At 45.9% G+C, this 16762-nt stretch overlaps 1 protein-coding gene and 1 pseudogene across 1 annotated transcript in view; both read right to left on the bottom strand.

Moving 5' to 3' along the window:
- Window positions 1-16762, bottom strand: part of LOC126112383 (uncharacterized) — a 515907-nt gene that overhangs the window by 39843 nt on the left and 459302 nt on the right. Inside the window, exons 14-15 of the mRNA XM_049915011.1 lie at window positions 11721-11898; window positions 10229-10252 (exon numbers count right to left, since the gene is read on the bottom strand). Of these exons, the coding sequence (XP_049770968.1) occupies window positions 10229-10252; window positions 11721-11898 (202 nt within the window). The remainder of the gene's footprint in view (window positions 1-10228; window positions 10253-11720; window positions 11899-16762) is intronic.
- Window positions 13142-13259, bottom strand: LOC126100108 (5S ribosomal RNA; annotated as a pseudogene).

Below are 16762 nucleotides of genomic sequence, written 5' to 3'. Positions count from 1 at the left end.
CGGAAACTGGTATCTGTGGAATGTACTGTGGTAAATGTTCAGTGAAAATGAGAACTTAACTATACGGAGAGGATGGACACTGTGCCTGCTCGACGTGCTAATTTTAGTCCGTTTAAACCGTAGCAGAAATGAGATTAGTGGCAGCCGTGGCATCAAAAGGTGGGGAGCATGAAGTAGACGAAATGAGGGAGCAAGATTACTCTTGATGCACGCAGCAAGCAGAATATAAGAAGCCAGCATAAATAAGGCACAGAGAGCATCCATCGTTAAAAGAATTTTTGAATGTCCATCCTTCTGGTTACAGTTCTGGGGGACTTCGGCCGTTTACTTATGTAATAAAATGAAATACCTGCATCCGTCCTTTCGGTGTTATTTATTATATGGATACCAGTTTTGGTGCTTCAGGCTTTAACTAAGGCTGAGATCCAACATCTAGGAACTGGTTTCCGCAGGCTATCTGTAACAGCAATGTTATGTCGCCAACCATCAACTACCAACTAAGGTAAGGAAAATTCAAATAGAACGTTCTATTTTGTATGATTCTCCAGTAAATTGGTAGTTGATGGTTGGAGGCACAACATCGTTGTTACAGGTAGTCTGAGAAAACCAGTTCCTAGATGTTGGAATCGTGTATTCGATTGGAGTTAGCCTCTCACCGTCTGTTAAGGCCTGAAGATGGCGTATTGACGCTTCAAAACTGGTATCACATAATAAATAACATCGTAAGGACGGCTGTAGGTGTTCCATTTTGATACACTCGTCAAAAGAAGTCCATTATTTTTGGTCGCGTTTGAATATAAAAGACATTTATTCATAAAATGTATTACTGCAGTTTCGGCTGTTTGTCCAGTACCAGGTTGAGTACAGCAAACATTGTTCTTCAGCCATGTCAAAGTTTGAGTCATATCCAAAATGTTTATAGGATGTTTCAAAGTCTTTGCATCAAACGTCTGTGAGGTGATAGATCACGTCATGGGGAAAAACTTTTGTAAGAGACATGTTTGCTGATGCTTCCCAGCGACGCTAGGTGTCTTTCTCTGGCATTCTCCGGCCCTGGGACGACGAGATTTCGACGAACTAGCATGGTCTACTAGCCAGGTGTGCTGCATCCGGATACTACAGGAAAGGCACTAAAGTGTTTGAGACGTGGTGTTACAGAACAACGCTGAACATTAAGTACACATCTAGGAATTGAGAAGTTTCTCCACAGTATCGATGACGAAAGGAAAGGAAAGGTGTAAAAGAGCAGTGCAGAGGCGGAGCTCTCATCCGTACTCAGGTGATTCACGTGAAAAGGTGCCCGACGTGGAATTGACAGACTCTGAAAGCACGATAACAGAGCATGTGTTAGGATTTTAGAGAATAGCTTCTATATGAAAGTGAGTCGTAGATGGCAAGAATGCTAGCGGAAGACAGAAATTGGACAATATTCAATAAAAAAATTATGGAATCTGGATGTAGGTGTGACGCTGAGATGAAGAGATTGGCAGGAGGGATAAAATCGTGACGGGTTGCAACAAACTGGTCTCAGGACAGATGCTACCCTCCCGTTGCACTGTAAAATAATCGTTTCTTTAGCCCGACAGTCTGTTGTCTTCTCGTGACAGCTAACAATCACAGATGATTTGTGCTCACGATTATGCTAAGCAATTTCTTTTAATTTGTAACTTATTCCCACTAATGGAACGAATATCTGGGATTGATAGCTTCTGACGAACGAAACCAATCAAATTAATAAAGTGATACACAACCTGTGGCTACGTTTCGACCATTACGCATTTCTTTGCGGATTGGTCGATACCAGATGTATTCGAGCCACAGATTTGGTGTCTCCCTGAGTAAAATGGTGCTTGGCCGGTTTCAGCCGGCACAGCCTGTGGCTACGGCAGTCTGGCTCTTGGGTCAACAGTCTGGTCCTCCGGGATGGCGAGCCGAGTGCGCCCGCCGCTCTACATACAGCGCCCTATTATACTGAGGTCACGGAACTAATGGGACGGGGATATGCACATAAACAGGTGGCTGTCACAAGGTGTAAAAGAGCAGTGCAGAGGCGGAGCTCTCATCCGTACTCAGGTGATTCACGTGAAAAGGTGCCCGACGTGGAATTGACAGACTCTGAAAGCAGAATGGTAATCGGAGCTCGACGCATGGGACATTCCGTTAAGGAAATCGTTAGGAATTCAATATTCTGAAATCCACAGTGTCAAGACCGTGCCGAGAATACTAAAATTTTCTGGCATTACCTCTCACCACGGACAACGCAGTGCCCGACGGCTTTCACGTAACGACCAAGAGCAGCAGTGTTTGCATATAGTTGTCAGTGGTAACAGACAAACAACACTGCGTGAAATTACAGCAGGAATCAATGTGAGACGTAGGATAGTGCTGCGAAATTTGGCGTTAATGGGCTGTGGCAGCAGATGACCGACGCAGTGCCTTTGCTAACAGCACGAGATCTCCTACAGCGCGCCGGCCGCGGTGGTCTAGCGGTTCTGGCGCTGCAGTCCGGAACCGCGGGACTGCTACGGTCGCAGGTTCGAATCCTGCCTCGGGCATGGGTGTGTGTGATGTCCTTAGGTTAGTTAGCTTTACGTAGTTCTAAGTTCTAGGGGACTTATGACCTAAGATGTTGAGTCCCATAGTGCTCAGAGCCATTTGAACCATTTTCCTACAGCGCCTCTCTCGGGCTGATGACCATACCGACTGGACGCTAAACGACTGAAAAACCGTGACCAAGTCAGATGATTAAGTTACTCATTGTTGCGATCGGTTTGAAGAACATTCTGGACAATTCGAACAAATAGTTTGTGCTCCCTGATCGCCCGACATGAATCGCATCGAATTTCTGGAACACAATCGAGAGGTCAGTCCGTGCACAAAATCCTGCACTGGAAACACTTTCGCAATTATGGCTGGCTGTGGAGGCAGCATGGCTCGGTATTTCTGAAGGGGATTTCCAACGACTTGCTGAGTCGATGCCATGTCGAGCTGCTGCAATACCACGGGAAAAGGAGGTCCGACACGGTATTAGGAGGTATCCCATGACTTTTGTGTTCTTGTGTATAGCAGACCAGCACGCCAAGTCTCTCGGCTCATCCACACATGGGGCCGTGCTCTCTCCTTGCAGACTCACCACTCCAGCCCGTTACCTGTGCTGTGGCGTTGCGTCAGTTTGACGGGGAGAGAACGTAGCTGACGTGTAATAACTGATTCTTAGTATGTGTCAATAGATTCTTACTTTGTGATTATCAGTGATTCAACTCTATGAGAACGCGACGTCTTTTGTTCCGTCAACGTTTGCTTGATTTGCCCTATTGGATATTAAGAATCTACACAGAGAAAAGATATTCTGTAATCGTTACTTCTAATCACAAAAAATAAACTAACCAAGGCAAAAATTAGTCATCATCATCATCATCATCATCATCATCATCATCATTTAAGACTGATTATGCCTTTCAGCGTTCAGTCTGGAGCATAGCCCCCCTTATACAGTTCCTCCATGATCCCCTATTCAGTGCTAACATTGGTGCCTCTTCTGATGTTAAACCTATTACTTCAAAATCATTCTTAACCGAATCCAGGTACCTTCTCCTCGGTCTGCCCCGACTCCTCCTACCCTCTACTGCTGAATCCATGAGTCTCTTGGGTAACCTTACTTCTCCCATGCGTGTAACATGACCCCACCATCTAAGCCTGTTCGTCCTGACTGCTACATCTATAGAGTTCATTCCCAGTTTTTCTTTGATTTCCTCATTGTGGACACCCTCCTGCCATTGTTCCCATCTACTAGTACCTGCAATCATCCTAGCTACTTTCATATCCGTAACCTCAACCTTGTTGATAAGGTAACCTGAATCCACCCAGCTTTCGCTCCCATACAACAAAGTTGGTCGAAAGATTGAACGGTGCACAGATAACTTGGTCTTGGTACTGACTTCCTTCTTGCAGAAGAGAGTAGATCGTAGCTGAGCGCTCACTGCATTAGCTTTGCTACACCTCGCTTCCAGTTCTTTCACTATGTTGCCAACCTGTGAAAATATGCATCCTAAGTACTTGAAACCGTCCACCTGTTCTAACTTTGTTCCTCCTATTTGGCACTCAATCCGTTTATATTTATTTCCCACTGACATTACTTTCGTTTTGGAGATGCTAATCTTCATACCTTCTGATCTAGCTCTGAAATATTACTTTGCAAACTTTCAATCGAATCTGCAATCACAACTAAGTCATTCGCATATGCAAGACTGCTTATTTTGTGTTCACATATCTTAATCTCACCCAGCCAGTCTATTGTTTTCAACATATGATCCATAAATAATATGAACAACAGTGGAGACAGGTTGCAGCCTTGTCTTACCCCTGAAACTACTCTGAACCATGAACTCAACTTACCGTCAACTCTACCTGCTGCCTGACTATCCATGTAAAGAACTTTAATTGCTTGCATAAGTTTGCCTCCTATTCCATAATCTTGTAGAACAGACAATAACTTCCTCCTAGGAACCCGGTCATATGCCTTTTCTAGATCTATAAAGCATAGTTTGCTCTGATTGTTGCCAGAATCATATATAAAGTACCAGGGAAGCAGGTTGCTAGCCTTACTTGCCCCGAGTCCCACTGGGTTTTACCCCTAACGGCTGAGGGACTAACCGGTGGATTTGGTAGTCTTTGCCGTATGAGCACAAAGGTGACCACGACTCAGAATATGTCCGAGATGCCCAGCCTTATTCCAAAGTAACTGGTATCCCGACTGTCAGGTCCACTTACTTGGCCACTCATACGTTGCCCGTGGTTCATGAACTAGGACATGACTACAGGAACCCACACCATGAACCAATTAGTCAACCCTAGAAAAATCATCACAAGTGTCATTTAACAGAATGTAATTCCACCACTGGACTTGATAACCACCTGGACTCGGTTAAGAAGTAAGTCGATTAGGTTGTGCAAGTACGTCGCATCAAGGTCAAACCACTTGCTGAGGATTTCACCTTGCAAGTTTGCCAATTTGTGGGGATGCTGATGTCAGCATTTTACCCGTTGTTCCAACATCTCACACGGGTTTTCTATGGTGTTTAAGTCAGTTGATCTTGCAAAACAGTCCAGATGTAACAAGTTGGAGTAGTGTTCACAAAACTACTCACATCTTCTTCCAGCCCAATGAACTGTGCTGCTATCTTTATGTGTCTGTGCGAGCAATGGCCTCTTGTGTGCAGTTCGCGACGCAATGTTCCCTCACAAACAGGTTGAAATGGACCTTCATTCAGTGCCTGCAGAAATTCCTGTCAGGTTTCGAAGCGATTTTGATTCACAAGCCTTGAAACGTGCCTTTGGCCTCTCTCAGTCAGGATCTTTTAATGATCACAATTATGTCGTCATGTTTCATAGTCACGTGTGTTACACTACTGCTTGTAGAAACGTTGAACGGTCTTCCACGAAACACCAACTAATCCAGCAACTTCCACTCTGTCACGTCCTTACATTTACCCATATTTACACATAACGCCTGCTTTAAACATAGATGTTTCGCTGATCGCTCGCCTTAAGCTCACCTAGGGGCACGTGTGGCTGAGCACGTGACTCGATTTATGTGTCATCTGTGAGGCCTTAACGAGTCTTCTGTGTGTGCCCACTGGGGTGACACTTTTTTTGTCCTTTGAGCTTATCTATGCGTACACTGTAACTGACTCAGAACTATAAAGTATAATGTGGTGCTAAAGTGATGAAAGTTCGCATACTGCCAGAATGCATTCTATTACTACCCACACAAAATGCCGGCCATGCAGGGCAATCTAGACGTCAGGTGTTACAGAACTTTTTAACCCCCACCCCCACCCCTACCGAACAGATTGACAAGAAAGCGAGTTAATATTGAATTTTGTGAACTGTCATCCAGTTCTGAGCTATGTTTAAAACTTCAAATCTCTCACTGGGAAGTTAGTTTTGAACCAACCGCAAAATTTGTTTTGAACAGACAGGCAAGAAAGATACCTGTTAAAAACGCTGTAGAAAATTGCAAGCTCCCTTCCGCAGCGGATCACATACTCTTCAGCTGTGTTCCGTAGGGTAAGACCACCTGCGTTAGTTTGCGGCTTGACTGGCGGCAGAAAACAATCCAGCCTGGAAAAGGCGCCCATTGACAGGCTGGTCATACCTGAGGCCAGCATCAAACCTTACACGGTTCCTACAACTAATAAATCACAGGAAACTGAGGGAAGGTAAGACAGAAGGGGAAGAATGCTCCACTAAGAAAAAATAATGGAAAGACCGAATTTTCCGAACGTAGGCGGAAAAGACAGAATGGTTTCTTTTGTTTTTGTTTTCCTTCATTTAATTTCGATTTCCCCCGAAGGGGGCGGGCTGGCAGCAGCTTAGTACGCTGCTCTGCAGCCTACAGACTTTTTAAAACATAAGAATAAGAGAAGAAACAATAAAAGCAGGCGATAAAACGGTGATTTAAATTGTAAAACGGCGGAAAACTGAGGAAAGTTAAAACATAAAGCAAAGGATTGGCAATGCGAATAAAATACTGAGGAATCAGACAGGTAACATAGTAGACAGACAATTAAAAAACATGGCGACAGTCAGGTTTCTGTTCGCAAGAGATATATATAAAAAAATCACACCCAGCGACAGTATGATGTCCGTTCGCAACAGTTCCGAAAAGACACACGACACAGAACACTCACTGTAAACACTGCACGAAAATGTCGGCACAAAGATGACACACCCTAGCCAAGGGCAGATGGGGGGGGGGGGGGGGGGGACAGAATGGTTCAGCGTTTCCTCCATATATATGCTCGTATAGCAGAAGTGTGCAGACCTGTGTCAACAATATTAGAGCTAAGTGAAGTACTGATGATAGCGGTGAATGCACACCTCGAATTCATACCGTATAAATTATGATGTAGTCAAAATTGTGAAAGTTTCTGTTCTAGTTCTTGAAACAGTCACTAAAGAATAGCTTCTTGTGACGTGTGGTTCTGCGCTCCCGTGTCTCTGAAGTCTCGCCACCTGCCGTGTACGGCGCTGCTAAGTGACGTTCTCCGGCGGCTGTTGTGACCTGAGGCGTACAATGGCTAGAGACGACGTCTTCTCTCGAGTGACGTGGTCTAGTGTGGAACTAGCTAGCAGTGTGGGCCTCCTCTTGCCACTGTAGTGATAAGCTTTCCTCGTTTTATGGTCGAGGCGTGAAGCCGTGAATTTAGAGGTTGCTGTGACAGGCTTTCCATCGTGCCGTTATGGGCAGTACGGTGGAGCTGCGTACTGTTTAGTGTTCTTCAGTGCAGCTGAACTGCTTAAAGTATCTTGTCCTGTTGTTTGAGCGCGGTTACTCATTCGTCGAATGTTGGAAGCATCGGATAGTATTCTTACTTTCTGCCAGCTGTAGCGAGAGTTGTTTATTATAAGGAGCGGCAAGCAGACGTCTCTGTGCTTTGCGGTGAATGTAATATGGCTGAAATGCGTTGTCTTCAGTGGGATTGGTTCAGCAAACGACGCGTGGAAAGTGGTTAGGAATACGTGTCGTGTTTGTTTGGTGTGCGAACCGCGTGTAGGAATAGTTTTTAATTTTGTGTCGGTCTCATGTTTTCCACTAGTGAGTGTGTGTGTGTTGCCGTCACGGTTTGGCACCACATCTGGTGAAATCGTTTTGATCGCTTGCCCTGGTTTCCAGCGCCATGTACCACTTCTAATGGAATATTTACACTGATGAGGCAAAATGTAATGACTACCTGCTTAATGACTTGTTTGTCCGTCTTTGAAACGAAATACATCACTGATTGTGCATATAGTGGATCAGACAGTTTGTTGGTAGACTTGTGGAGCTATGTCGCATTAGATTTCTATGCACATGTCACGTAATTCGCGTTAACAACGGGCCGCTGATTTACATACGCGGTATAGAAATGCCGTGTGGCTAGGGCATCCCGTCAGATAGATCGTTGGCTTGGTGCAAGTCTTTCGAGTTGACGCCTCTTCGGCGACTTGCGTGTCGATGGTGATGGAATGATGATGATAAAAACAGCACAATACCCAGTCCCTGAGATGAGAAAATCTCCGACCCAGCCGGGAATTGAACCCAGACCGTTAGGCATGACATTCCGTCGCGCTGACCACTCAGCTACCAGCGGCGGACATAAGCGGTGATGGCGCCCGATAGTGACCCAGGTGGGTTGCATAGGATTTACATCAGCTGAATTTGGTAGCCGAGACATCAACGTGAGTTCCCTATAACGCTCCTCAAACCACTGTAGCACGGTTAGTTTCCGAGACACGGACAGTTATGGTGCTGGAAGACGACATCGCCGTCGACGAAGACATCAAGGGTGTTAGCAGCTGTCAGCGTGTGTTTGATTACTACCACAGGTCCCATGCAAGCGCAGGAGAATCTCTCCCATAGCATAATACTGCTCCTACCAGTCTGCGTCCGTGGTGCGCTGCACGTTTCGAGCCGCCGTTCACCTCGATGACGGCAGACATGTTTCCATTGATCGACGGACGAATCCCGATGGTCCCGTACCTACTGCAATCGTAAATGACGATGTCTTTGGGTCAACATGTGAATACGTAAGGATTTTCTGCTGTGGAGCTCCACGTTCAATAAAGGTACCATAAACAGTGTGCGCCAGCAATGTGCTCTTTCCGCAGAGGTGCCTTTGTCAGTGTCGCTTATCTTACTGGATTTCCCCATTTGCAGCCCGTACCTTTGCTGGAGTGATACCCCACCCGTGTCTGCTCCGGTTACATACAATGCTACCGCGTCACGTGCCCACAACGCCACCATGCGACATCGAATCATAATGTTTTGGGGCATGTGTGTTTTACCATATATTCGATAGGTTTGGAGTTTTAGTACTCGAAAATTTATATCGCACGCTTAGTACTGTGAGTTGTGCTTTGAGATCTGAGCTGCACAATCCTGTATTCGATTTCCGTAACACTGGCTACCTGGCACAATGACCGTCATCATTAATCCATTGGGCGGATTCCCATCAGACGTACCAGCCCTAGAAGAGATGCTGTCCTGACGGGTACCGTACCTATGTAATGCACGTTGTTAATCATCCATAGTCAATACGTTACAATTTTCAGATCCTAAATTCGATGGGAATCAGACTCTGCTAGCTCCTCCACGAGGTATATGCTCTTGCTTGCTGCCTCGATGGTCGTCTGAAAATGAGAAGTTGCCGCAAGGAATCGAGCTGAGCACTAATGGATTCTCCGATCGTTTCGCACATAAGTTCCACTTAGTTCACGTGCAAGCAGTGGTTCAATTTCAGACGAGGATTCAGAATGTGCAGTGAAAACACCTCAATGGCGTCATGGGTCTACATTTGTGATACACTATGCCCTGATTTCAAGTGAAGATTACAATTTCAAGTGTTTTGCTCATCCCAGTTCTACTGGCTTCAATCAGTTTATGCGACCGAGCTACAGTTTACTCATCCTGCAAGGAGTTAGCGTCTTTGAATGGTCAACACACGAGTTAAACCCGAAAAGTATTTTTTAAATCTTATGCATCTGGTGTTCTTGGGGGTGAGAGTGATGCCGAGCTATGTGTGGAGGGAGTGGGGGGCATTACGAAACTGTAACGCTATCAGAACCGAACCGTATAGTGGGGTTGGCGGAAGAAGTTACGTACATCAACTGCGAAGCGCAAACGGCTGCAAGTGGAGACAATAATCGTCTATAGAGCTGCGACTGGGAGTGTTGCGACTGAGACATGTAAAAGCGTGTTACAAAACTGTTTGAGGGAGACACACGTAATAATGTCTTCAAGCCCACTGGAATTGTCAGGGAATTTCTTTCGCCGACAGTTGCTTTATAAACTGTAAGGCGCGTACGCCTTCTTCTCCTATAGTATCGTGGCATCTTCTGTGTGAGCGATCCAATGTTGTTGCTCGCGCGCCTGTACGAAGACTGACGCCTTCTTACCAGATTCATTACTTATATAGACAAAACTGTTGCATCCTTGAGCCCCCGGTTATAGATGTACACTTGGCGGTTCTCGGTTGACGCTGTGGATCTGAAAATCCGAAGTCGCGTGGATTTACTGGACGCGTGCTGTAGTACACTACTGGCCATTAAAATTGCTACACAAAGAAGAAATGCAGATAATAAACGGGTATTCATTGGACAAATATATTATACTAGAACTGACATAAGATTACATTTTCACGCAATTTGGGTGCATAGATCCTGAGAAATCAGTACTCAGAACAACCACCTCCGGCCGAAATAATGGCCTTGATACGCCTGGGCATTGAGTCAAACAGAGCTTGGATGGGGTATACAGGTACAGCTGCCCATGCAGCTTCAACACGATATCACAGTTCGTCGAGAGTAGTGACTGGCGTATTGTGATGAGCCAGATGCTCGGCCACCATGGACAGGACGTTTTCAATTGGTGAGAGATCTGGAGAATGTGCTGGCCAGGGCAGCAGTCGAACATTTTTTTGTATCCAGAAAGGCCCGTATAGGACCTGCAATATGCGGTCGTGCATTATCCTGCTGAAACGTAGGCTTTCGCAGGGATGGAATGAAGGGTAGAGCCACGGGTCGCAACACATCTGAAATGTAACGTCCACTGTTCAAACTGCCATCAATGCGAACAAGAGGTGACCGAGACGTGTAACCAATGGCAGCCCATACCATCACGCCTGGTGATACGCCAGTATGGCGATGACGAATACACGCTTCCAATGTGCGTTCACCGCGATGTCACCAAACACGGATGCGACCATCATGATGCTGTAAACAGAACCTGGATTCATCCGAAAAAATGACGTTTTGGAACTCGTGCACCCAGGTTCGTCGTTGAGTACACCATCGCAGGCGCTGCTGTCTGTGATGCAGCGTAAAGGGTAACCGCAGCCACGGTCTCCGAGCTGGTAGTCCATGCTGCTGCAAACGTCGTCGAACTGTTCGTGCAGATGGTTGTTGTCTTTCAAACGTCCCCATCTGATGAGTCAGGGATCGAGACGTGGCTGCACGATTCGTTACAACCATGCGGATAAGATGCCTGTCATCTCGACTGCTAGTGATACGAGGCCGTTGGGATCCAGCATGGCGTTCCGTATTACCCTCCTAAACCCACCGATTCAATATTCTGCTAACAGTCATTGGATACCGATCAACGCAAGCAGCAATATCGCGATACGATAAACCGCAATCGCGATAGGCTACAATCCGACCTTTATCGAAGTCGGAAACGTGATGGTGCGCTTTTCTCCTCCTTACACGAGGCATCACAACAACGTTTCACGAGGCAACGCCGGTCAACTGCTGTTTGTGTATGAGAAATCGGTTGGGAACTTTGGTCGTTTCAGCACGTTGTAGGTGTCGCCATCGGCGCCAACCTTGTGTGAATGCTCTGAAAAGCTAATCATTTGCATATCACAGCATCTTCTTCCTGTCGGCTAAATTTCGCGTCTGTAGCACGCCATCTTCGTGGTGTAGCAATTTTAATGGCCAATAGTGTAGTACTAGCAGCACGCGTCTCATTTGGCTTGTCATGTTTGTAAACACGCCACAGACTAGCCCGGCATGTAACCGACCAGGCAGTCTGCGGAAACGGTAGGTAGGAAAGGCAAGCCGGCCCGACGATTCGCACCCAGCTGCACAGTCGTGCGAGCCAGCCGGGTGACGGTGGTGCCCGCGTACTGGACGGGTGACGCTCTGCGGAGGGTAGGAGGGGGTGAAGGTTGGCGGCTCACCTTCTCCGGCGAGCGCAGACGAATCTCCCCGCTGGGGCCGGAGAGGCGTCGGTTCTCGGCGCAGGGCTCGGCGGCGACGGCGCGCCACGTGGCGTGGAAGCCGATGTGCGAGAAGTCCTCGGTGGCGTTCATGGCGGTCACGCGGAAGCGCAGCTCGACGGCGGTGGCGGCCGACAGGAAGGAGAAGGGCGCGCCGGCGGGGCACAGCAGGCGGCGGCGAAGCGGCGGCGCGTCGGCCCACGGCACGTCCAGCAGCCACAGAGAGGCCGCCGCCGAGCAGCGCCGGCCGCCCGTGCGCACCGCCGTCACGTTCACCTGCACGCGCTCGCCGGCCGGCGCCGCCGCCGTCGCCGCCGCCGACAGCCGGTACGTGCAGCTGCAACACGACGACACGCCGTGCGCTCTCGTCACAGCCGCAAAAGCTCGTGTCTCTCGAGCCACAGGAAATGAAATCTACTTATCCACGTTCTCACGACCACCTAAACTCAAATGGTTCAAATGGCTCTGAGCACTATGGGACTTAACATCTGAGGTCATCAGTCTTCCAGAACTTAGAAATACTTAAACCTAACTAACCTAAGGACATCACACACATCCATGCCCGAGGCAGGATTCGAACCTGATACCGAAACGATCGCGCGGTTCCACACTGAAGCGCCTAGAACCGCTAGGCCACAACGGCCGGCCCACCTAAACTAATATAATTTTTACGAGCTTAAAGTAGCGCCAAGTTGTGGATATAATGAACAGCACAAGAGGTGGTTCAGTCTACTGCATCCAGAGAAAGCAGAAGTACCGTGACAGGCTCTGGGAAATGAAAGAAAAAAAAATGGCTCTGAGCACTATGGGACTCAACTGCTGAGGTCATTAGTCCCCTAGAACTTAGAACTAGTTAAACCTAACTAACCTAAGGACATCACAAACATCCATGCCCGAGGCAGGATTCGAACCCGCGACCGTAGCGGTCTTGCGGTTCCAGCCTGCAGCGCCTTTAACCGCACGGCCACTTCGGCCGGCGGAAATGAAAGAGTTTGCTTATAGAGTCTGGAGTATTTTGGCATAGTTTCGGTCACTGCAAATTATTACACGGCAAGGTGGACCGTAGACTCGGCCGTACCGCGAACCAACTTGATCACGTGGTGCTCCAGGTGCAGTACCTGATCGTTATAACCTGACTCTGCCAGCTTTCTGTTAAAGTCGTAAATATACACTAAAAAAAAGCACCCCATCTTCAGGTCACGATTGGGCTACAGTGACCATCCGACCGCCGTGTCATCCTCACAGGAGGATGCGGATAGGAGGCGCGTGGGGTCACCACACCGCACTCCCGGTTGTTATGATGGTATTCTTGACCGAAGCCACTACTATTCGGTCGAGTATCTCCTCAGCTGGCATCACGACGCTGACCGCACCCTGAAAAATGGCAACAGCGCATGGCGGCCTGGATGGTCACCTATCCAAGTGCCAACCACGCCCGACAGCGCTTAACTTTGGTGATCTCACGGGAACCGGTGTATCCATTGCGGTAAGGCCGTTGCCGTTAAATATTCATTAAGGTCTCCAAAGTCATGGGATAGCGGTATGCACACATACACATGGCAGTAGTATCACATACACAAGGTACAAAAGGGCAGTGCATCGGCGGAGCTGTCGTTTGTACTAAGGTAATTCATGTGAAAAAGATTCCTACGTACGACCAGAATTAATAGACTTTCAACTAGGAATGGTGGCTGGAGCTAGACGCTCGGAGCATTCCATTTCAGAAATTGTTAGGGAATTCAGTCTTCTGGGATCCACACTGTCAAGAGTATGCTGAGAATAAAAAAATTTCAGGCATTACATGAGCACCACGCACAACGGAACGGTCGACGGTCTCCACTTTAACGACCGAGAGCAGAAGCATTTGTGTAGAGTTGTCGGTGTTAACAGACAAACAACGCCGAGTGAAATAAACGCAGATGAGTAGGAACAACAAGCCTGTAACGTTCGGATACAGTATCACCAGTGTCCTGCTTCACACACTCAAATCGTTTAAATTTCTGGGCATAATATTACATAGCGATATCAACTGGAACGAGCCTTAGAGAGGAGTGGTAGGGAAGTCAAATGGTTTGTCGGGAAAGTTTTAGGAAAGTGTGTCTCACTCGTAAAGGGGACTGCATATAGGATGCTGGTGAGTACTGTTCTTGAATACTGGTCGAGTGTTTGGGATTTGTACCATGTAGGACTGATGGAAGATATTGAAGCAGTTCAGAGACAGGCTGCTAGATTTGTTACCGGTAGGCTCGAACAACGATTATATGTTATGGAGATGCTTCGAAGAACTCAAATGGGAATTTCTGGAGGGAAGGCGACGTTCTTTTCGAGAAATACTATTGAGAAAATTTACAGAACCGACATTTGAAACTGGCTGCTGACGTTCTTTTCGAGAAACACTATTGGGAAAATTTACAGAATTGACATCTGAAACTGGCTGCCGAACCATTCTGCTGCCACCAGCATACATTTCGCTTAAGCACCACGAAGATACGAGAAATAAGGGCTCATACAGAGGCATATAGACAGTCGTTTGTCCCTCGCTCTGTTTGCGAGTACAACAGCAAGGGAGATGATAATAGTGGTACAGGGTACCCTTCACCACGCACCGCACGGTGTCTTGCGGGGTACCTATGGAGATGTAGACGTAAATCAATGTAGGACGTACGAAGAACGTATCCGTTATGGCAATGTGGCGAAATTCGGAATTAATGGGCTGTGGCCGCAGATGACCGACGCGGGTACCTTTGCTAACAGCACGACATCGCCTGCAGCACCTATCCAGTGACCGTGACCATTTGGGTTGGACCCTAGACGGCTGGAAAACCGTGGCCTGTTCAGTTCATAAAAGCTGATGGTAGCCTTCGAGTGTCCTGCAGACCCCACGAAGCCACGGATACAAATTGTCAACAGGGCACTGTGCTAGCTGGTTGTGGCTCTGTGATGATGTGGGCTGTGTTTATATGGAATGGACGGGTTACTCTGATCCAACTGAGCCGATCATTCACTGGAAATAGTTACGTTCGGCCACTTGGAAACCATCTGCAGCCATTCATGGACTTCATATTCCCACACGTGTCATCGTGCTCCAGCTGTTCTCGATTGGTTTAAACAACATTCTGGCAATTCGAGAGAATGATTTGGCCACTTATATCGCCCGACGACTTGCTGAGTCCATGTCAAGTCGAGTTGCCGGACTACACCGGACAAAAGGAGGTCCGACACGATATTGAAAGGTATTCCATGACTTTTGTCAGATCATTGTATTGAAGATAGGAAGCAGAAAGCAGTGACAGTGCAGACGGAAAGTGTGAATCTACGTAAAAGTCAAACATTATGTGAAATGATTATGTAAAAAAAAGTATTAGAGAAATATTTGACGCTCATTTTATGATCCTCAAAATCACGTACAGTTGTTGTGTCACCTCACTCAAATGTTTCTCCAGTTTATTTTAACTTTTAATTTTACACAAATCATTTCACGAAACATGCAACGGATTTATCTCAAATTTGTTTCATTTTCAAGTTTTGTTCAGATATCATGAAATATAACATATTTAAATATCTTTTATTGTTAAGAGTATATAGATCATAAGAAAGCAAAAGGGTTTCAGTGCCGCGCAAGGTAGCCGAGCGGTCACCCCATTTGTCTGTTTCCGATTATTCGTTTGATTTCTAAAATTCAGACAAATTCCAATGTGTAATTTTGCCTCAAATCAGAAACTTCAATTTTTTTAATTGTTGTGATTTTCCTCGAGCCAGTAAGTATTTTTCTAGAAAATTATGCTTCAAGTTTCTCGATTTGACACCCCTAGTAGTCAGTCTCCCACTCTACGCCCGACTATGAAAATTCGTACAAAAATCCATCGCGTATTTTCTAGGGAATTTTATTTCGCTCCCCTCAAACATTAGACCAGAAATATTGTAAGCTTAAAATATGAAGCCAACGTCCTTGCCGCAGTGGTAACACCGGTTCCCGTCAGGTCACGGAAGTTAAGCGCTGTTTTAGATTAGGTTAGATTTACTTTCATTCCAATTGATCCGTAGTGCGGAAGTCCTCCAGGATGTGGAACATGTCAAAAACAACAATACATGACAAATATTTACAACTAAAACAAATAAGCTAATGTACCATTCCACAGATCCCAAGTGGAATGATCATCATTTTTTAATGAACACTGTATGAAAGTCATTTTACAAATACTAATGCACTGAATTTAAAATTAAAATTAAAAAGTTATAAGGTAATAAACATTTAATACAACTACTATAATCCTTATTTACAATGAACACATTATTGCACTGAAATGGTGCAGAAGTTATATTTATATATACACACACACACACACACACACACACACACACACACACACACACACACATATATATATATATATATATATATATATATATATATATATATATATATATAAATCTGTTGGTTTTACTGAGAAATTCATCAAGGGAGTAGAAGGAGTTGGCCACCAATAAATTCTTTAGGCTTCTCTTAAACTGAATTTCATTGGTTGTTAAGCTTTTTATGGCTGCTGGCAAGTTATTGAAAATGTGTGTCCCTGAATAATGCTCACCTTTTTGTACAACACTAAGTGACTTTAAATCCTTGTGAAGATTATTCTTATTTCTAGTATTGATTCCATGAATTGAGCTGTTCGTTTGAAAAAGTAATATATTTTTAATGACTAATTTCATTAAGGAATAAATGTATTGGGAAGCAGTAGTTAGTATCCCTAGTTCCCTAAACAGGCTTCTGCAGGATGTTGTTGAGTTCACACCACATATAACTCTTACTGCACGTTTTTGTGCCGGGAAAACTTTAGCTTGGCTTGATGAATTATCCCAAAAAATAATCCCATATGACATTATGGAATGAAAGTAAACATAGTATGCCAGCTTTTTCATTTTTATATTCCCTATGTCTGACAAAATTCGCCCTGCAAACAGAGATTTGTTAAGATGCTTCAGCAGTTCTGTGGTGTGCTCCTCCC

This window comes from Schistocerca cancellata, chromosome 1, assembly GCF_023864275.1.
Source record: "Schistocerca cancellata isolate TAMUIC-IGC-003103 chromosome 1, iqSchCanc2.1, whole genome shotgun sequence".
Taxonomy (NCBI): Eukaryota; Metazoa; Arthropoda; class Insecta; order Orthoptera; family Acrididae; genus Schistocerca; species Schistocerca cancellata.
The sequence above is the reverse complement of the archived record's forward strand: the minus strand, read 5'-3'. Positions and strand labels throughout refer to the sequence as shown.